The 22,370-nt window shown below is 46.8% G+C and overlaps 1 protein-coding gene across 3 annotated transcripts in view; it reads left to right on the forward strand.

Annotated features, from left to right (window-relative positions):
* The window catches only part of GRIA1 (glutamate receptor, ionotropic, AMPA 1), a 120,993-nt gene that overhangs the window by 41,529 nt on the left and 57,094 nt on the right, over positions 1 to 22,370 (forward strand). For 2 of the 3 annotated variants that reach the window (XM_010157518.1, XM_010157517.1), the window contains exons 3-4: positions 17,529 to 17,768; positions 19,186 to 19,370. In XM_010157518.1, the coding sequence (XP_010155820.1) occupies positions 17,529 to 17,768; positions 19,186 to 19,370 (425 nt within the window). The remainder of the gene's footprint in view (positions 1 to 17,528; positions 17,769 to 19,185; positions 19,371 to 22,370) is intronic. The other variant, XM_010157519.1, reaches the window with a different exon arrangement.

A 22,370-nucleotide genomic window follows, 5' to 3' on the forward strand; every position in this document is an offset into this window, starting at 1 on the left:
GTGCAACTCCAAGCCCGACCTGCACAGCGAGCACGGGAAGGGACCGCAGGGTCGGTGACACCAGGTTGTGCTCCCGGACAAAAATGATGCTCCAGGTGAAGCTCTGGTTTTGCTCCAGTGCTCCCTTTGGAAAGCGATACCCGAGCGGTTACAAATCTTCCTGCGGTTCACAGCCTGCGTTTGTTCATGACTAGTTTATTCTCCCTTGTTCTCGTGCCAATGTTGTCCTTCAGCATCAATAGCTCTTCTCTAGTGTTTACCCCTCTGATGTTTTTATAGACAGCAACCCAGCCCCTCTCAGTGTTTGCTTCCTTGCACTAAACATGCCAGATCTTTTAAATCTCCCGTGAGACAAGTTCTCCATTTTCCAGGACAGTTACCCAAATATCCAAGGTTTTACTCCCAAATACCTCCTCTGCATTAGATGATCTGGCTTTAAGAAAATGCTGGGTTTACAGTTCTGACAGCACTGTCAAAATCAGGGGAAAATAGGTGTTTCAGGAAGGAGGATAATGGTGTGTGTGACACGGAAAAGTTCCCGTGAGTGTGAAAGACGCTGTGGGATGCCGCATGCGGCTGTGCACGCGCGTGGAGGGATGCTGTCAGCGGGATCGTGTGTGCGAGGCTCTGAGAAGGATTACTCAGTGTGCGAGGGGGCGTTGTAAGAAGGATTTTGAGGTACGTGACACTGAGAAGGATTAGTCTCTGTGTAAAAAAGTGTGCGCACCTAGAAGAGAGAGAAGATAAGCAGGTGGCGGCACGTGGCACACGGAGAGAGATTAGCGCGTGCGTCTGGGAGCGGGATGATAAGGAGCGCTGTGTGTGAGAATGCCGCTGTAAAAAGCTGGGATTTAGCTGAAGGAAGAATTAGTGTGTGTGTGCACGCATCCAGGTGGGACATGGCAAGGGGGATTTGGGACGTGTGTGGCAGAAGGGATCTGGACACGCTGGGAGGGTTTCCTCCGGGGGTGTGCGTGGCCTGCCCTGTGGGTAGGAAGGGTGCTGGGGCACTGCTGAGCCTGGCACGGAGGTGCTCGCGGGGCAGGTGACAAAGCAGGGTTGAAGCTGGAGTGCAGCAAGAGGCATGGCTGTACCTGCCGGAGCAGGGAAGGGTGAGCACAGGGGTGGCAGCGGGGGTGAGAGGGCTGACGGCTCAGACGCACAGAAACATCGCCCTGTGAGAAGGGCAGGACAAAGGGCATGTGCTGCGCTGAGCAGTGTCCGGGTGCAGGGTAAATGCTGTTGAAGTGTGTTTTTCTCTGGATACAGGATTCTGGGAGTGGCTAAGCATCCCCCCCACAGCCGAGCATGAATACTGGCAACATTTCCGTTGGCCCCATATTCTCCACCTCAGATTTATCCCTGTTGCTCTGGCTGACTGCCATTGCAGCACCTCTTCTAGGTGCAAAGGATACTGGCAGCAGTCGTAGAGCAACTTATGACCTAGAGCAGGGGAGGAGGGTTGATTGTGTCCTGACGTTTATTTTTTAACATTCTGACCTAACAGTAAAACTCTTTCACCCCTTCTACTTTTCCATGGGAAAATCAGGATGTTTTGTCAAAATCAGTGTATTCCTACTTTTGGTCCAACCTCAGTTTTCATTTGGAGGGTAAAAAAACCTAAGTGTTGAAAAAATCCAGCTATTTCAGCTAGCTTTATTGTCTGTCTGTACTGGATCTGTTCCATTGGCATTAGCTTCATCTCAGAGATGCTGAAAGTAAAGCCTACTGAACCTTTTATGACAAAATGAACTAAAGTAGCTGGGTTGTCTGGGGTAACTTTTCTTCCAAATAATTAATCCTTTGCTTGTCCAGTAGACCATCTGAATGTTTGCTTTCTGTTTAATGAAGGATCATCAAAAACCTGGCTAGATGCTCTGTAGTTTCCAATAATGTGTGTCTTTTTTAAGGAAGGCTAAAAACCAAGTAGCTGTAATTTGGGATTCCCCTTGGTGCTAGGTGCTGTACAAATATAAGACCTTATGCCTAGAAAATAAAACAGGAGGCTTCCAAATAGAAATGAAGAGTCTGTATTAGCACTGAAGAAAATTTTCTGTAGAAGCATGATCCTAAAATACAGAGATTGTTCATCAGATGTGGGGTCTTTATGTCTTTCTTAAAGAATGTCTGTTTTTCAACGAAAGACATTTCAGTGTGATGCAGGAATAGGACAAGTTTTATGACAAAGATGGCCAACTTTACCTCCTACATTTACAGACCCACAGTGCCCATTGCACCCTCCAGACAAGATAATGACTGTGGATAATAACTGTGGATAATAACTCTCCTTTGCTCCAGTGAGGACTGGAGATGGGATGGACTTGTATTGAGGACCACAGAGGCCCTAGTCCAGGCCATCCATGCTCCATAGGGAGGAATTTTCTTGGCTCAGAAGCCACTGCCTGGCAGTAGCTCTGCTCCAGAGCCACCAGCTGGGCACCCAGCTCTGCTATGCTGGAAGTCAAGCATGGCTGTGGCAATTAGATAGCCCTTCTGGCTTTTAAGAGCTAACAAATCATGGAATCACCCAGAGGCAGGCATTTGGGGGGCCATCGTTTTGTTCTGGGAAGGTCTCCAGTCTTTCAGGCCAGAGGTCATGTTGTCCTTCTTCCTTCTAGAACCCCTCAGCCCAGCATCAATCAGCAGGAGGGGTGAGGCTGAGCTGTGAGTGCAATTGCAATGGGTTCAGTGTTAAAGGCAGTCCATGAGCTCCGTTTCAAAGTGCCCACTCAACAGCTGGTCACACAATCCCCACGCCTGGGGTGCGGTGCCAAGGCTGTGTGTGCTTGGAGAGGAGCATCATGCCCATTGCAGTGCTGCCCTCTTCCGCTGCCTGCACGTTCCCTCCTCCCAAAGGATGGGTGCGAAGAGCACGTGGGGACGGGGAGTGCCCCATGGAGCAGTCACTACCCATGGGGGAAATGCATTTCCCCAATGAATTATGAGCATCCTACTGAAAAAACACTGCAATGGGCCTGTTCCTTACATTACCTGACAAAGAGGGGCTCACGTGAGGGCACTTGGGTCCCACCCCAAAATTGTTAGGTGGCTTCGCACAGGTGGCTGCCTCAGTCAGTGTAACTGTGGAATGATATTAGAAACCTTCATGGGGGTTATACTGCCAGGCTTCAGGCAGTGAAGTTTGAAAAACCCCTTCTTAACTAAGCCTAGGTAGTATTAAAGAATGAAAAAATGTTATTGTCTTTGTCCATTCAGGGAGAGAAAAGACAGAGTGACCCAGAAGTTGAAAGCTCATTTTTCTCCCTTACCTTCTAGAAATAGGCACCTGGCCCTTGGATCTCTGAATGCTCCTGCACTCAGCCCCTCTTCACGCCCTCTTTCATCCTTGTTTTTCTCTTTTGAAGCCTCAATTGATTCTGAAATCAAATTGGCTCTTCTCCTACCCACGAACCTCGAGCTTGCATCTCCTTTTCCCAGTTCCCTGTCTCCCTTCCAGCTTTCACATCTCTTCAGGTTTCTGTTATTTCCCACATATTTGCTTTGAAGGATTTTCCAGTAAGGATGTCAGGAGAAGTTTCTTAAGGGTCTTTTATCACAAATTCCTTTTGGTTTCACGCCTGAGGACGCTTCTGAGGAGGACCTTGGCAACCTATGCTCAGGCAGACGTGAAGCAAGTACGCTTTACAGTCAAGTCACAGCTGACTGCACACACAAATCAGGTCCTGTATCCCTGCAGCCTCATTCAGGAAACATGTTGTGTTTCCCAGCTGACAAAACTAGATGGTACTTGGATCCAGTGTAATTCTCTTGGTCTCAGTGTAGTTACCAGGGGGAGTATAATGCAGACAACTTTCTGACACTGAAAAAAAGGTTTTCTTAGCTGTCTTAGATGGCATCGACTATTCTTTCTAAGCAGGCAGCGAGTGGATGATTTTCTCATGATTCCGGTCATTCCATCAGAGATTTAAGGATGAAGTTTACAGAGATTATAGTCACACATTTACAGTTGCACTACCAGGTTGGTGCAAAGTGACTCTGCCCAACAAACCTGCCCCACCTGTCATCCCAGTTCTTCCATTGCTGCACAGGCAATGTCAAGAAAGCATCGGACCTTAAGAGTGCACTGCCAAAAGCTGTCACAGGAGACATCCTTTCAGTATACATGACTTAAGGCCCAATTTTTAAGGGTTGTATGCACCATATGGCTTCCTTATGTATCTAGATCCCAAATCCTCTTTAGATTGTTCCAACATCTCTTCTTTAAAGAGCTGTGGTAGGCAACTAAGTCACTTAAGCATGTTTTGGAAATGCTACCAAGGCTTTTCTCAACTGACACCACTCTACTGTCAGGACTAGCAGTGGAGAGGAATGGTCATATCAGACGCTTAGGAAATAGGGCTGCAGTCATTTGCTGCCGTGGTAAATATAGGCAGCCAAAAAGAATTTCTCTTACAGGGAAATGAATCTTTTCTCTAACAGGAGGGTCAGGAACTCAAAGTGAAGGCTACACACTCCTCTCTGTCACGTTCAGCACCTGAAGTGGGTTGCAGTGCAGAAAGAAGGAAAGCACAGCCCTCACCGGCTTAGCTAGGACAATCCCAGAGGTGTAAATCACAGGCTTTTACACAGCATCCCTTGTGCACGTTGAGAGACAGAGGGATCTGCCCCAGGCATGTTTGCTTGTGCCTCGTTCCTTGCAGACCAAGTCTTTATTGGGGTTTTGCCCAGCAGTGGGAGGAGATTCTGTCCTGCCAGCCTTCTCTGGTAGATGGTACTTCCACCTGCCTTTCCCCTTGGAGGCTTCTGGAATAAATAGTGCCTTAATTAGGTTAATTTTACCTTTATCCATCCAGGCGGTCACTTTAGACATACGGTTAGAGTCCACTACACAGTGCAGTTTCCCCAGTTTTCCATGTGGGAAGTAAATCTGACAGCTGACACGTGAAGCTTTCCATGGCTCAGTTGTCTTGCACAATATTTGTTAAATCCAAGGACTCCTTCCACGCTTTGAAAATCTGGTGCCTCTCTGTTCAAGGCCTGCCTGACTCAGGGTGGCCAGTGACTGATTTCATGGACAAATGCATTTCATGATCTCTGCAGTGTCGACAGAAGGCTCAAGCAATATCTGGTGAATAGTGAAAGTCTCTGATGCTTGTGAAAAGTGGTACAAGTTAGCATCCTCCAGCCTGCTGCTGCTTTTCTGTCTAAATAATGTTTTACAGGTAAAGTTTCTGCTGAGAAGCAGTAGGGTTTTATCAGTAGCTGCCTAAAACATGTCACAGTCTTTGGTTTACACTGAGTAACTGCTTGAGACAGAGGCTGCAGCTGTATGTGCGGTGTCACCAAATGATGAATGACCCCAAGTTTCTAACAGCTACTCTTCCTGTGCTCTGTGTTTTACATGATCTCTCTTGCTCTTTGCAACTCATTAGAGATTCTCTTTTTTCGGGAGCTTAAAAAATTCTCCCAGAATGGAAATCAGTAGAGAAGGTGTTTGTATGTAACTAGGCATGTCGGGAAGAGATCTCATTGTTTTTATGATGTTAAGGATGCTCCCACCTTCTTCTGCCTAAGACACACATCCCATTTTCCAGACTACTTTGTCAGTCCCGTTGGAAGGGCAGGATGTTCAGGATAACTGAGATGCCTGTGGTAGCTTTGCTGGCCTTTATGTAGAGAAGAATAACAGCATAGAGATGACATCCTACAAGGAAGCTTGGGGGGGAGGGCACTTTTTACAAGGGCCTGTAGTGACAGGACAAGGGGTAACGGGTTTAAACTGAAAGCAGGGAGGCTTAGATTGGATGTCGGGAAGAAATTCTTCCCGGAGAGGGGGGGGAGGCACTGGAACAGGTTGCCCAGAGAAGCTGTGGATGCCCCGTCCCTGGAAGTGTCCAAGGCCAGGCTGGATGAGGCTTGGAGCAACCTGGTCTAGTGGAAGGTGTCCCTACCCATGGCAGGGGGGTTGGAACTAGATGGTCTTTAAGGTCCGTTCCAACCCAAACCATTCTGTGATTCTGTCTATGATTTTTCATTAGCATAAATCTTTACAGTGAACACATGACACTCTGCAGTGGAAACATCTAGTAGAAAAGTCTTTCCCAAAGTTATTGTCTCTAGAAAATATTATTTTTAGTATCTTGTGCCTGAGAATTTGATTCCACCTGTCCAACATTAATGGGAATTGGTTGCCCAAGGGTCTTTTATACAAAAGATATGCATCCAAAGTGGTTTTGTATAATTGGTGATGTGATTTGCAGCTTCTCCCACCTCTTGGTCCTTTCCTCAGTCCTGTGAGGTTCATTTCCTTACTGGATGAGTTTGTTATGGGAAATTATTTTTATGGATCCAAATGCAGGTTCCAGAGGAGCCTGTAGATGCAAAAATCCCCTCTGTCATGCTGGTGAAATGACACAGGTTTTACCCAAGGTTTTTTTAGGAAAATCTTCTATTCCACTTTATTTCTAGCAAAGCTCTTGCCATGTAGCCAGCTCCCTGGTTCCTATTTGGTGTTTTGGGTCACATTCACAGAGGAGATCCAGACAGATTTGTTGGAGCAGCAGGGCAGGGAGCGAGGATCCTCCAGTCCCCCCATCCCCACTACTCGCACCGCTCAGCGGGTCGGATGCCTTCACCTCTCACGGGAGGGAAGCTGCCCTCTGCAGCTGCTTGCAGCCCTGGTTTAACAAGCATCACCTCTCCGTACAAACTCCATCTGGGCACAGTAGCTAGATGCACTTCACGTAAACTGTTTGTTCCACCACCCACAACGAGCTATTCGCACAGAAGTTTCACCAGAGACCATAAAATCGCAAACCATAGGTCCAGATCTCGCCATCTGTCACAGTTCTAAAAAAACAGTCTCCCACTGGGTTTAAAAGATCCCAAGCTTAAACTTGTTTGTTTGGGATTTTTCAAAAAACCTGGTGCTCAGAGGCACTGCAGAAATAAAAATGGGGTAGCTATTATCATTTATTGCCCTCACAGTGCAGACAGGATTAAAGCTGTTCTAATGACAGGGAAGAAATGGTAATATTCCCCCTGACATTAAGTAGGGCTGAAGAAAGCTACGAGCACAATGGAACGGAACATTGATGTGAAAAGGAAAAATAAAAACCCTACAAGAAATGACTATAGCAAAGAACCACCAAGGGAGGCACTTCAGCCCACAAAAGCCAGCGCTCTCCGGTGTCAAAGGATCTTGTCATTCTGCACCTAACTCAGCCCTTGCTGAGGTGTTAAATGGGGTTTCAAAACCATTCCTGCGTTCACAGACCTTAAGTGAATGCAGTGTACAGCACAAAAAGGCTGTGCTCTGGAGGCTGAACCCTTGCGTGCGGGGTGTGGTTTGCTGAGGTCGTATCTGCTGCTCCTCCTTCACAAGACTCCGATAACCCCAGCGATTGCAGAAGAGATGGCAGTGCTGGAGCGGTGATGGCACATGGAGGTTTTGGAACATCTGCCTTGCTCGCTCAGCAGATACCTGTAATGTAGCTTTGAAAATTTATAGAAAACGTGAATGTTTATAAATAAGGCGTCAGAGATTCCGTATCCCGTATCCTATTCCGTGCCGTATCCTTCAACCTGGTGGGTTGAAGTTTTGCTTCCCACCGCAGCCCCTGAGGACAAGATGCTCTGTCCTGGAGGCGAGAGGTTTTCTTTGAAGAAGGATGCTTTGTCCTGGGCACCTGCGGGTTCTTCCTCTTTGCCCAGATGGGTAAGACTGCTGCCATGTGCAGACGGGAGCTTGCTGGTGCGTTCCCCGCTGAGTGTACCCTGTGCTTTGTGTTTGCTGCCGCCTTTTATTTTTAAATGAGCAGGGAGCCAGTTAAAGTCAGAAAGGCCAACAATAGCTTACCAGGAGCGGGGAACACCCTCTGTGCCCTCTGACAGCCTTCGTCAGCCAGCCTCCCTCCTGGGCTGGGAGGTATTTCAAGGCAGAGCACCACAAGACATCATCACTAACGAAAAGATCAGTCAGGTTAGGGAAAAGTCTCCTGGCTCTCCATTTAGGTCCCTCCTCACCCTTTGTCTTACTTTCTGTGGTGAGCCTGCCGTATCCTTTCTCTTCTCTCTGCTGGGAAGGCAATTCTCTTCTCCGAGGAGGCTGTTCAGTGGCTTGTTTTATTGCTGTTTAACACGTAGACATTCCAGTACCGCACAGAGGCCTGGCAGCCTTGTGCCAGGCATCCTGCAAACACATGCAGGGTGACAGTTGCTCTAGAGCGGGTACCCACCTGTGGGGGATAACAGGGTAAGCGTAGTTCTCAGCGAAAAAAAATTAATAGTAATGCCCACACATCCTACGTAGGTGTATGGGATACGGCATATCCCCATGTTTCTTTGAAGGAAATACACCCCTGGAGTTTAAAAAGGGGGTTCTTTAGGGGTTTTTCTTGTTAATGTGAAAAAATCGCTGTCGGGGAAAGAGAGTCAGTGTTTAAAGAAATATAAAGGTCTCTTTTCATATGCATCCAAAGTGGGGATTAAAAACTGAGCACACCAGGACCGTGCCCAATCTGACTTTACGGAGTTTAACCCCTCCTTTGCCTGGCTGCAGCCGGTCGCGTAGGCTGAAGAGCATCAGGGGTCTGACACCAGAGACAGAACCCCGGTGCTTGCGCCTGACTATAAACACATGCCCAGGAAGTGTTTGGCACCGTGGAAGGATCATTGCGGAGGGTGTGCGTGCACGTGTGCGTGTTTTGTCAGGTTCTTTGGCTGCTTTGAACAGAAAAAGGTGGAGTGTTAATATGAATGAAGCTGTTAATTTGCAGCCTGGTATCAAGAAAGCCTTAAAACGAGTTGTGTTAGTTCAGTGGCACGCAAGGGTAAGGTTTTATGCACTGTAGCACAAAACAATTAAAAATTGGAAATTTAGAAGCAGGAGTGGAAAAAAATAGAGATGGTGACAAAGAAGAAGGGATTATAGGTGCTCAGCTCCGACTGCATGGGGAGAAGCAGGCTCAGGGCATGAGAGCACGTGTCCATGCGCTGCGATCCGAACCGCTGCGTGTGACTCGTCATTCTCAAGCAGGCATACGCTTTCAGTACATGTCACGGATCTTGCTAGTGAAAGCCTGGTGTCTGGGAAAGGAAATGTTTAAAGCCACCATGAGAACAGTTAGAAGCAGAAAGGGGAGCTTTGTATGCAGGTCAGACCTCAACACTTCCAAGTGTTGGCTGAGATCTCAAAGCAGGGACAGAAAATACCACGTGTAGACCCAGAACTGGAAGTCTGCTGGGCCACCCGGTCTCCTGCTGTCACTGGTCACTGGATGAGACCTTCCTGCTCAGACCTGCTCTCCTGCAGATTGCCCTTCTCTCTGATAAATGCACTGACACATCTCTGCCTGGAAATAACCCTGCTGAAAGTTAGTCTGATCTTCAGCTCCCTGCCAAACCACAGAATTTGGTCCTAATGCTGTAATTTACAGGGTGAAATTCAGTGGACCAAAACACTGTAATCCTGTAGATTACAAACGGCCAAAGCCTCACAAGGTACAGTTGTGGTGGGAAATTCAAAGGTACTGAGCTGGTGGGGCAGGGAGGGAGACTGACACAGAGCAGCAGCTAAACAGTCTTGATTCATTAGAAACCTGGAAGAAGGAGTATGTATATCATAACTGGACTCCATGCCTGGAGCAGACCTCAGGGAAGGGCTAATGGAGACATTATTATGAGCAGAAAATAATCCTTAAAAAAAAAAAAAAAGAAAACCAGAAACAATACAGCTGAGAAAATTTACCAAAATACTGATTTCTCAATTGGAGGCAACATCATCAGTCTCAGGAATGTCATAGGGAACACATCAGAGACTGAGACATCAATTTGGCTTCCAAGCTGGCACATCTGCAAAAGCACAGACTAGGGAAAATCTGGGAATATCTATACATGTTATATGAAGCAGGGAGACATGGGACCAAAATTTTAATTATTGGGATGAAGATTAAGAAGGGAGTTGTTGAGGTAGACATTAACACCCTTCTTCCCCAGTAGAAGTAACACTAACATTGGAATAACTTTTCCGGGGGAAGTCCATAGTCTGGTGTAGGCATTGTGACCTGCAGCCAGTTTCAAGACCGGCACTTACAAAATCCTCATCAGAACCCGAGGCTCGCACTGGAGGCAGTCGCAGGCTTTAATGTCTATGAACAGATAGGATGTATTAGGGGAAGAAAAGAAGCCATTGAAGGCAAAATGCATTTCATCTGCAGTGAGCTCTTCTTTACATGGCACATTTGCTTTCTGCTACTACTTATCTTCCCCCCTCCCACCCCTCACTCTCCTCTTTTTACTCTGTTTTAATAATTCAGCTCCTTGCGCCCAGGATGAAACGCTGGGCTGACCCAAGGGCAGCGTGCTGTGTACCGTATTAGCATGCTGCGGTTCTGGTGCTTTGTTCTTTTGCTCCGTTGTTGTTCGTGCTCCCCAGCAGAAAGCTACACTGCGATATTGTCGTTTTCCTGGTATAGCACTATCTGCCAAAGGACCAATATAATACAGAAAGCCATCTAATAAAGCAGCAAAAGCAAAATTGGTTCAACCCTCATCCCTCACCTCCTTTTATAATATCGCTGTCACTTTTTTCATTTGTAGTAATCTTGCTTTAATATTTACGAGACTGCTTCAGACATAGCGAGTTCAACGAGGACGGATTTCTGGGTTTCTATTTCATCACAGGAGGTGAGGCGAGAGCAGGGATAGCTGGTCTTCTAGAGTCCATGGGACCCACAGCAACATCCATCCTCGGCTGGGGGCTCCATCAAGGCATCACCCCCCACCTTGGGGAGCCACAGAGGAGCTCCAGTTGAGGTTTGTGAGCAGGAGATAACAGCTGGAATCTGCTCCCAGGCAACCCGGCATGGCCAGCGTGTTCTGCTTGCTTCTTTCTGGGGACAGCATAAAGCCGGAGTGCCTAGCAGCCTGCTGCCAGCGCAGACCTGCTGAGAGTGTAAACCAATTCTGGCACAAGTGTCAACATCAGGCTGCTCAAAAGCCATGCAAGGCTCAATAGCCACAGGTGGGCCATCCCTGGGCTCCGTGAGCAGGAGGTGTACACTTCATTAACTAAATAGGATGAGTTTGAATGGCATAATGTGCCATAAAAGGATCTCAGAAGACTCTATCCCAACTGGGTTTGCTTGCCAGAGTTTGACAGCTAGCTGTACCCCAGAAATGAGCCACACTGGCATGTAGGAAAAATGGATTCTTTTAAGAAAGACTCACAGTTTAAAAACGAGACAAGGTGGAATCCTCTATTAGAGCTGAAAAATGCAGAATTGCTTCCAGGCACCAAAGCCCTTCTGCATGTCTTTTCTGTTTTTAAAAAGTTATGAAAGCAGGGAGCACCGAGGAAGAGCTGTGGCTCTGCCATGGGACACTGGAGAGTTGGAGGCAATAGGCAGCAGTAAACCTTACACAGCTTGAGAGCCTGGCGTCAGTGCTTCAGGCTCAGAATATGGTCTTACTTTAGGTCTATATGAGCATGGAGCAAGAGACAGTATTGACCAGAAACATTTAAATATATTTAATTCCTAATTTCATATGAGTAAACAAAATCTTAGCAATCTCCAAAGTAACAGTATGTTTAAAAACAAGCAAAGTGAACAAAGAAAGCCTGTCAAACATCTTAGTTCTCCTTCTTTCATTTTTTCAATGAGCTCAGTGACCCCATTAAGACCTTTGACATCTGAATTTTCTCTTCCGTTCTGTATGCTGGGTAAGAACTGTGTTTGAAGACTCTAGCAGCAACAGAAGAAGATGATTCAAGATGTGAAGTATGCACGTGGAAGAGCTAAGATTTTCAGCTGGTCCCTTTAACAGAGCAGTTAAAGCCAACTTCCCATGGCTGTGTCTTCCACCACCATGATTATAGTTTGGAAGTGCACTTAAATGACTGAGCGTCCGTGTTGTTAATTCTTGTTGGCAAAAGCACCATGCTATTTCTGTTTCCTTAAACTCAGCAGCATGCTAAATAGAAGTATCCCAAATCCAATCTGATCTCAAGGGAAACTTATCATCTGTCAGCCAGGCAAACTAAGACTTATTTGTCAGGCAGGCTAACTTAACGAAAAAAAATGAAGCTATCAGCATAAACAGTTATGAGCAGCTCTTCCGTCATAGATTATTGTTTAAATATGAGGGAAAAAAGGAGATCTTAATGTAAAAATCAACACTACTTGCAGCTTCCAAGATGGTCAGAGCAGCAGTGCAGGAAAATGATGGAAGGGAGCATACTTCTGTGTCTTTTGTATGTTTAAAGCATATATTTCTTGTGATATCACATCAGCCTGATTTGTAGTTGATCATATATATGGGACATATCTGCTGTCAGCTAAATACATGCGTGGAGCGATGGGGGAGTGTAGAATCTGTTTGGCTTTCCCCTGCTAGAGAAATCTGTGGGAACATGCTGTCGTTGGGATGTGCTGAAGAGATGCGCTCTGGCACCTACGCCACACTGGAGAGCTGTGAGGACAAACATTTGGGAGGAAAGCTGAGCTGATCCTAATTGAAGCAGACACTAGCGCTCTTTCATTGAAATTCCACCGGCTTCACCAACCTGATGTCAGGTTCTCCATCATCGTGTGAGGGTCGCCTCCAGGCAGGGCATGCTAAAAATAAATTACACATGCACATCCCCTTTCCCCCATGTGCATGCAAACACTCAAGTGAGTGAAGAAAAGTATGTGGGAGCTGCTCCTTGACACCACTGTTGGCAATGGATATGTTTTGCTGCAAGGGAGGGTTTTGGTTCTCTGTCCCAGGAGGGTGGGCAGATGAAGGAGGTGCCAGGCTGATATTGGGGCTGCAAGCGTTGCAGGGCTATTGTTTAATAGCTTACAGAGGACAGTAGATTGAGATGACACTCATCTTGCAATTTTTAAAACGCCTCTCTTAGCTTGGCTTCTGGAGTAAGTGCTGTGTGTGCTGGATTGGGTGGTTTCAAAGATTTCTTCTTTTCTTGGCATCTACATTTCCAAATTGCCCTTTTTCTTCCCTGACTGCTTAGGCTATTAAGAGTAGTTTGCTCAACAACCTCACAACATCTGCAGCTCAGCACTGTAGGAATGGCTTTCCTGGAGAGGGTGTGATGTCTTCCCTCCTAGACGTTCCTCATATACGACATCCGTCAGGGTCGGGAAGGGCTCTGAGATCTGGCAGGGACCATCTGGAATTTTTGTCGTCTTCTGCAGCAGAGAACGAGTCATTTGTGAGGAACATCTGGGGATATTTCGTTTAATCAGGCTCTTATAGCTTTGGGTATTTGCACTGTCTCTGCTACTTCTGTTCTCTGACAGAGGCACACAGCAGTTGAGGCTCTCGAGAGTCAACTAAACCGTATTATTGGCTCCCTCCGGGTGTAGCTGGGTGAAACTTAATGGTCCATGAGATACAAAAAGTCAGTAGAAATGATCTAATGTCCCCTTCTAGTCTTAAACTCAGTGAAATGGTGAAAATTCTGCTTCTAAAGGAAATGGCAGAGGAGCAGTTGCCAGGATCTCCTACCAGGCTTCTTCTCCAGCTGGGTCCATGGGGAGCAGTTCCCTTTTTGCAATCCTGCTTGCAGATTCTCAGCAGAATTGTGCCATTTTCACTCCTGGAGACCAAATCCTCATTCCTGTCTTTCTTTGCAGCCCATCTGACCTCCCTCCTCCCTCAAATGCAGACACTGTTTCAGCCCCTCTTTGTGATGAACATTTCTGAGAGAAACATTTCAGTTTTCCTTCTGCTTTTACCAAAATCCAAAAGACATATCTGTTGCATCTGACATCCATCTTTCACATGGCTCAAATCTCTAGTTCCAAAATACCCCTGGCCCTTCTGAATGCAAAAATCAGTCTTGTGCATCTACTCTCTCTGTGACTGGTTGAGAGATTTAGACAAGAATGTTTCCCAGGAATTTTTATAGCCTCAAACTACCTCAATGTCTTCTCTCTTCTGTGGAGAAAATGTACAATTTAAACTCGTGGGCATGTATTTTTCTTTCTGCAAAGGTGGCCAGAGCTGCCTGTCTCCAGCTGCCGGTGTCCTATCTGCATGTGTTTTCGACAAAATAAGTGTTTCCTCTCTCAGATTTAAATTATTTACCTTGAATATTTCCATATGAAAAGAGAAACTTGATAGAAATCGAAGGACTAGAAGTCCTAGAGTCTGGGTATTTCAAGCATGAGTGAAGCACATGTGCTTTTTCCTAATCCAAATTCAAGGACACATCAGCTACGTGATGGCTACCTTCCCACAAAGGGAGAGGGGACGCCTCCCTCTTGCTCTACCACACCAGTCACTTTTCAAGTGGGTGCCAGGAATCTTAGGAAGCTATTTTGATTTTTGCTGCTGGAAGTGTTTTCACAGCAGTCCAAGGAGCTCTCACCTCACCTGGCTGCAGTCGGTCTGTGGAGTTCTGTCCAGGGGGCAGCTGGTTGTTGCTGGGTTCTCTTTCCAGCATAACCAGGTGACAGTCAAGTTAATGTCTCTGCTTTTACCTAATTTTATTTGTGGGATGGCACTAGGGATCCTCAGTGAGAGATCCTGTGCCTGGAGGAGGAAGGATGTGGGATGGCCATGGTGCTTGGTACAGCGCAGATTGGGAATGTGCCAGGCAGATGTCCCAACCTGATCAATAATACGAGACTGATCAGGGTGAATATGGTAATAGTTTCTATGGTTATCAGTCGTTATGAACTATATTTTCTAAGGTCTAGTTTAGAGGAAAACTTTTCTGTAATTAATTACAAATTCTTTGTAAGATAATAGCATAGTTACAGCCCAGAATAGATGTTCTCCGCCTTTCTTTCCCTGTGTGCAGCCCAGAGGCCAGGGCTAGCACATGCAAACTGTCACAAGTCTCTGCATTTACATCCGAGTGAACACTCTTCACTCACGCTCGCACCCTTGGATGTGCCAACACTTGCAATGTTGCATTTCAATCAGTTTCTTGCCTGCAGGAACGAGCTTCAGAGGCTGAACTGTCCAAATTCAGCTGCTGGAGCCAACTACCACATGACAGCAACCCTCCTGTGCAGGAAAAGCCGGGCTGTGGCCGTCCTGCTGCTAACAGGTAGCTGGCAAAACGCCATGCTATCATCAGCCAAGTGACCAGAAAAGCTCCATGTGTTGGACTTTCCATTCCAGCATGACCTTTATCCTTTTTATGTTTCTTAATCTTTCTAGGGAAGCATCAGTCAGAGACTCATTAGTGATGAGGAACTGATAAGCTTCCTCCCCACTGGAAAAATAGAGTTTAAAATATTTGCTCCTTCTAGTTAAAGTTTACAAATCTTAATAGTATGTTATTAGGAAGTTGCTGAGTAATCAAATGAGAACACTGTTGTTAATAAATTTGCTAAATAAAACAATTAAAGCAATTATAAAGAAATGCCAGCTATCTCTTAGTGTATTAAATAAATAACAAATAACATATTTTTAGTTTTGCTGGGTAAATTAATTTGGAACATCCGTAATTTAAAATAGTCCTGAGATATAAATAATTTTGCAGCCACCTCTTTTACATTATGCCAAATTCAGTCCCAGAAAAGTAGTTGCAGTTCTCCCACTTTTCATTTTTCCAGACTAATTGACACAACAGTTTCTTTGATGTTCTTTGGGTGATGACCTTCACCAAGTTTGGGGTTTCTTTTCCAAATTATCTGCCTTGTCCATGGCCTCTCTTAGTCTGAAAGTACAAAGCGAGCTAGGGTTCTTTCCAAACTTACTAATAATAAAGACTGTTCGTTCTCCCAGTCGTCTTTGGCGCAATCTGTTTCAAATGCTGGGATTGATGAGTGTCTCAGAACAGTGTAGGAGGGCTGCCTGAGCGTGACTGAGCCACAGAGTTAAAAAGAAAATATCTAAAAAATAATAGATTCATTTCATATAGAAAATAAAATTCAAGAAATCCATGATTTGCCTGAAAAAAAACCCAAACAAAACAAGCTGCTACGTTTATTGTCTGTATTATTAATTGTGCTGGATTGTTCAGCTGCCCCGAGAATGTCACTTTAATCACGCGGTGAGTCTGAAGCCTGGGTCTCCAGCGATCACGTTCTGATCTCTCACATATGGTATATCGCACTCTCCATTAGACCCACTGCTCCAGTCACATGGAAGTGATGTTCAGACTATTTCTGTCCCTATCTGCTACTTTTCTTCCTGAACGTGTCAGTCTCATGATGAGGGCAGTGACTCCAGCTGATACAGACACGATTGCTGATTGCACGGGGAGACACTGCTATGAAAATACAGAGAAAAGGGCTTTATTTCCGTCATGGTTTGGGCTTTGTGAGAAGTCCCTGCCTACAGAAACACAAATTCCCTCGGGGGAGGAGGGTGATGAGGTGTGTGAGATCACAGAGCAGTGAGGATGGGTGACCTTGGGGACAAACTGCTGGGCTGGGATGCCCAAAACCTGGGCTCATCTCCAAGAGGAAGGAAAGATTTTCACCAGTGTCATGAGATTCAGTTCTCAGCTCTCAATACCCTGCACTGTTTCAAAAATCTGGCTCCTTTGTTTGGGTGGCGAGAGAGGGGTGGGGACCCCCTTTGCACAGTGGGAACATGGATTTCTTGCCCTTCCCTCTGAATATTTGATGCTGGCAGTAGGGAAGTGAGGAACAGGGTAATCTTATCCAGAAGGGCTGTAAGCCAGCTGGGGATGACTTCTGGTCCCCGCTGCAGGGACAGAGCTTGGATGGAGCCCGGCTAAGGATGAAGCCAGCTCATGGTTAGGAGCCTGTCTCCAGCTACATGTGCAGAAGGTTCAGTGCTGGCGGCTACCAGCAGAAACCAGGTCAAGGAATTCCCAAACAGTGCAGAGCGCTTGGCAGGAGACCCCAAAATGTCACATCCAACCTCTCACCCCGCAGTCTGTTGGGGGGTGCAGACGAGTGACTTGTGAAGTGTTGAGTCGGTATAAATGTCACAGCCAAAGGTTTTCAGAGTTGAAGTAGCAATGAGAGGAGACACTAGTGCCAGGAGTTCTGACACTGGGAAAATGCTGTCACTGCCACCACCTCTGCCTTGGAGATTTATTGATGGTAACTTGGAATGTGCCCTAAACAGAGGTGATATTAAATGAGTCTGACTGTCTCAGGGGCTGAGTTTTACAACCGAAAGCGTGAACACTCTCTGCCTCACTGAGATCCTGAGGCATTTTTCCAGCAGCCCCCACGGTATCATTAAGTGCTGTCCTAAGAAGGGCTCCAACACGAGAGAGCGAGCGCCCTCGCTGTGCAGCACAGCACCGGCTGCTGGGATCAGGCACACATATCTGCCAGAGAACCCGGCAAGCACTCCTCACAGAGACCTCCCAGGCCACCACCAGTGGGCCCACAGCCTTCCCCACCATGGCTTTGTGAGGAAACCAGAGACTGCCACGTACATGTCCCCAAGTACCAATGCACTCCTACTCCTACTCCACTCTTGTGTTGGCCAGCCCACAGGCCTCGGGAAAATGATCTTGTTCAGAGATCCTGCAGGTTATCTCAGGAGAAAGGTTTATTTTGGTGACTTCCCTGAGAAATCTCCTTGTCCTGCCCTCACAACCTTTCTCTCTGCTCCTCCAGTCTGCTCGCAGTTCTCCAAGGGCGTCTACGCCATCTTTGGATTTTACGAGAGGAGGACTGTCAACATGCTCACGTCTTTCTGCGGGGCTCTCCACGTCTGCTTCATAACTCCAAGCTTCCCCGTCGAAACGTCCAACCAGTTTGTTCTCCAGCTTCGCCCAGAGCTGCAGGATGCCCTCATCAATGTCATCGAGCACTACAGCTGGCAGAAGTTCGTGTACATTTATGATGCTGACCGGGGTAAGTCACAAGTACTGGGAAGGGTTACCAGGAAATTAAACACACTGGTCTAGACGGAGACTTTGCTTCAAGAAGTCCTCTTACTGTGAGTTGATGGAGGCTGAGAGAATGGCTAAAGTAAGGGTCACCCTACACCTTCCCTGTTCTCTATTCCTTTTCTAAATATCCATTGCTGCCAAAGGTGGGCATCGACCTAGATGAAGCATTTTCTTGACCCCGTACGTCTGTGTTCTTAGGGTCAGAACCCCATGAGTACAAAGGAAATATTTAATGTCTAAGTGGTTTGAGTGTCAAATGGGGAAATTGTTTATACTGAATAGATCCCATACTGAAGAGGTCCCTTACTTGAGCTCAAGGCCACTGAGTCCCACATTTATAAATGTGAATGAAGAGCTGCTCAGGTCTCACCTGAGCCCACATCCAGTTATGATATGTGTGTGTGTTTCTGGCAGATAGCTTGGAAAACTCCAGGTTCCCTGTGCTAATGTATGTTAGTTGTCTTTGTGAATAATGAAAGTCTTTGTTGGATTCTTGGAAGATATTGTTTAACTCTCTAAACCATGAACAGGGCTAGTGAGCTCATTGCTCCGTGATTCAGTTTTCCCAGCTCTCAGATGCCTTTAAAGCTCCAGGCTTGGAGGCTGAGAGCAAAACGGATTTCTGGAGGGCAGTGCAGATGTAAGGCTGATTCACAGTCCTGGAAGTTTTCATTAACCCTTGCAGGACAGGATGACCATAAGAGACAAGGAGAAGGTATAAAATCATCCCACTCTGTCTTCTGTTGTCCGGAGGCATGTGCATGCTGAATATCCCAAAAGGACTGCGGTAGGCAGGGTTGTCTAGCAGGAATCCAGTGTGGTGCTGACTACACGTATCTCCTCTGGAAGGCTGCGCACGTAATTTAGTCAAGATCCTTTTAAAAATAATGAAGTTTTTTGGTGAGATGCTGATGATAGAGACAGGGATGCTGAATATGATTGTGTATTGTGATTGCTGAGGGTGTCCCTAACCCTAGAAGCATACAGACAAAACAGATCAAAGACGAGAAGGGAACTATGGCCCAGAGAAATCAAGAGATTTGGGTTGTGACAGACAAGAAAATGGGGATTAGAGCTCTTATCTGAATCCCACAGCAGGGCCTGATCAACGAGACTGATCTGCTGATTACAAAGGAAAGCCAGGCCTGGAATTATCCTGTTTTTCTGTGCTAGGACCGAAAAAACAGGAGTCATTAGTTCTAGTCCAGCTGTGTTTGGGTAAGATGCTAGGCTATTAGCTGCTGTCCGTAGTTCTGCTGCACTCGCGATAGTGTATCCAGCCTGGCTCCAGGTAGCTATGCAGGCTGTCAGAAGGATGGAATAATGGCATTGCACAACTAAAACCTGGTTCTTCCCCTGATGTCCTCTTCCCATCGTAGGGTTGTCAGTCCTACAGAAAGTGCTGGACACTGCAGCTGAGAAGAACTGGCAGGTGACAGCTGTCAACATCCTGACAACAACAGAAGAGGGCTATCGTGTGCTCTTCCAGGAGCTGGAGAAGAAGAAGGAAAGGCTGGTGGTGGTGGACTGTGAATCTGAGCGGCTGAACATCATCCTGAGCAAGGTTCTGTTGGTGTGGGTCTGCTGGGAGGGGTCCTTCACACAAGATGGGAAGGGTTGTTTCTCCTGGAGAAGTTCTCCTGCCCATTCGTGTCTGACCCATGTCTCATTGTGGCTCTCACTGGATGTGGTGTGTGTGCATTGCAGCAGGCTGCAGAGGTTGCAGATGTTACTCTCATGTTAGTGTGGCCACTGTAAAGCCCTATAAATACTAGCTCTCATGTATTAATGCTGAGTGAGCTCTGTTACTTCACGTTCCCTGTTGTTTGGCTCCTCTGCTGAGCCCTTTACACCCCCTTACTGCCCAATTTGCTTTGTGCTAATTCCTCCAAGCAGTGTGCACAAGACGTAGCACTTCCTTATTCTGCTGAGTTTTTCCCTGGTTTTCCCACCTCCTGTGAGTTAGGGTGGAGGTGTGAATCTGCACTGTCAGATTTCTGGTCCTCCAGCCTTCATGTGCCACACCAAATTCTCACAACCAGTGCCAGCAGGACAGAGATGGAGAAGTTCATGGTACATCCGTAGTGTCCTCAGAAGCACTGCCTCCAGATCAGGCTAGAGCTCATCATCCTCCCAGGGTCCCCAGGCTGCAGTAGGATCAGATGTTTTCAGCTCCTCTCATGCCTTGCAGCAAGAGATACACGTTCATTCACATCCACCTCCTGGATGTTTTGTAAGCCCATGGCCACAAGGCAGATGGGATATGCAGTAGAGGACTCAGCAGCTAGGTTATGTGCCCTGCCCTAGATAGGTAGCCCGGTAGTGCAGACTCAAATTCTTCCCATCGTTTTTCCCTCTGTGCCTCCCTTAATGCTTTCCCTAAGTCCTGAAAATGGACTTCTGTGGACTGGAGACCAATGCAAGCCCATGAGTAGGTCTCAGTGTACACTTGTGTCCCCTCTTCAACTCCAGCCGTAATACCTTTCCCTCTCACACCTCCAGCCAAGGTGCCCCCACCGTTGGGACTCCCATCCCACGTGTTTAGAAAGGGCCCCGCAGTGCCACGCAGCCGGTGCGCTGGCTCCCGCTGTCGTACCAGCTCACTCTTACCTCGTGCTCCACACGTCACCTTGTCTCAGCTACCTGTCATCTCCTGTCTCACACTTCAGCTGCTCGCTGTCTGGGGCAAGGACTGCCATCTCACCAGCTGCACAGAGCAGCAACAAGCTCAATCCATCCTTGGTTGTCTCTGGGTGCTACTCTGCTATATATAAGAACGAAGCAGGCAGCAGTTTTTAATCTCAAAGGTCATGCTCAAGAGGGACCAGATGATTCTGGAGGGTAAAGTCTTCTCTCTGACCATGGAGTAGCTGCAGGTGAACAAAATTTCTGACAGGACGCAGGCAGTGAATTTGCCTTTTCTGCAGGCTTTCCTATAGGCTAAATCAGATTTCTAGGGTTAGTGATGTTGGGGTTTTAAGCCTGGCTTGTCTAACAGAAAGTGAAATTTTCTAGTCGAATATTGTCTAGCTTTCCTAATATGAACAGGAAAATAAGTCTTTCAAACTTCTTCCCAAAACTGGAGCAGGAGTTAAACTTAGATATAAGTAAAGACATTTGCAAGAACACTAAAAATCCAGATCTTGTGATTATTTGTTTTGCAATGCTGTAAAAATCATCTATTCCCATGGAAAAGAGGGACAATGTTGTGTCCTCTGACTTCAGAGGCAGAGCAATTCCAACAGATGTTTGTGCCCAGGAGGTAACGCTCCTGTTAGGAATAAGGCTGTGAATAACATATTCAGACCCGTGTAGTCCATTTTCATCCTCGTTTGCCTTCCTGTTCTGAGTCTGCAGGGATTTCTGAGAGCAGAGGTAGTTATCCCAGTGCAAGCAGGGGATGCCAGGTCACAACATGCAGATGACCGGAGGGAGTCGCAGACAGTGTTCGGCTCATTGTCACATGGAATTCAGCTGGGACGTAAACTCGGGCTGGCTGCCGGTCTCCCAGCTCACCGCACTAGCAACCTTTGCGTGGATGTCAGTGCTCTGTGTGCCCTGTCTCTTTGAGTGTTTCAGGTGTTCAAAGAGCTGCCTCAGCCTCTCAGGGACATTTTAATCCATTTTTCTTTTTCCCTGACAAGCCTATCTCTGTCTTTCGGTGGCTGTGGATTTGTGCTCCCTGGTGAACGGAAGAGCTGGGGATGGCTGTTTAGCATCAGTCCCTCACACCTACACACTGGCACTTGTGCACACTTTTAATTTCTTTTCCCCACTCCGTACACATAACACAAATAACCACTGCTGACTCCAGCAAGGCTGTCGTTGCGTTCTGGAGACCGCAGTTGTCGAAGGAGGCAGTGCTCAATATGTTAATGACCTGATTTCTTTCTCAGAGGTTCCTCTGTGTCATGCCTCAAGGGCATGATTTATCTTCACCAAGGTAACTGCCGTTTATGAGCCAGGCCTTGGTTCAGGGCAGGATATCCGCGGGGCCACGCTGTGTAGCCTTAATGGGATAAGTAAACGGTGGGTTGTACTCCATCAAAGCCCTGTATTGTTTCTTCCTTGTCTCTCATTAAAATGAATAACTGGAATTTCTCCTTTGCCACTGTTTCACTCTGAGAGGATTTCTCTCTAATAGATGTCAAACTGGTCCATTAAGAAGTGGGTAATGAAACCTAGGTGGCCCAAGTGAGCTATCAGCATGCAGCCCAGCACAGCCTCTCACCACGTTCAGGCTAAGTGATAAATGCTATTATAACCTCGGCTTGCTCCTGCCGTCCGGACACATTAGGACTGAGCAAGCATTTTAAAATAAATTAAGATCACAAATAACTGTGTAAAACACAGGAAGCAAGCCTCATAATTCAGGTGGATGGGCTGCAAGATGAACAGCTCAGGGAAAGCTGGATGGCAGCCCTCTCCGGTTCATCGACTCTGACACCTAATAAAATAACAAAGGGAGAGTTTGGGCAGAAGAAACCAATGCCAGCTCATGTTGACACTGGAGGAATGGGGAATTGGATTGTAATTCTTAGACATACCAGTGCCCTGGAGATGC

Source organism: Eurypyga helias, unplaced genomic scaffold, assembly GCF_000690775.1.
Source record: "Eurypyga helias isolate BGI_N326 unplaced genomic scaffold, ASM69077v1 scaffold8398, whole genome shotgun sequence".
Classification (NCBI taxonomy): Eukaryota; Metazoa; Chordata; class Aves; order Eurypygiformes; family Eurypygidae; genus Eurypyga; species Eurypyga helias.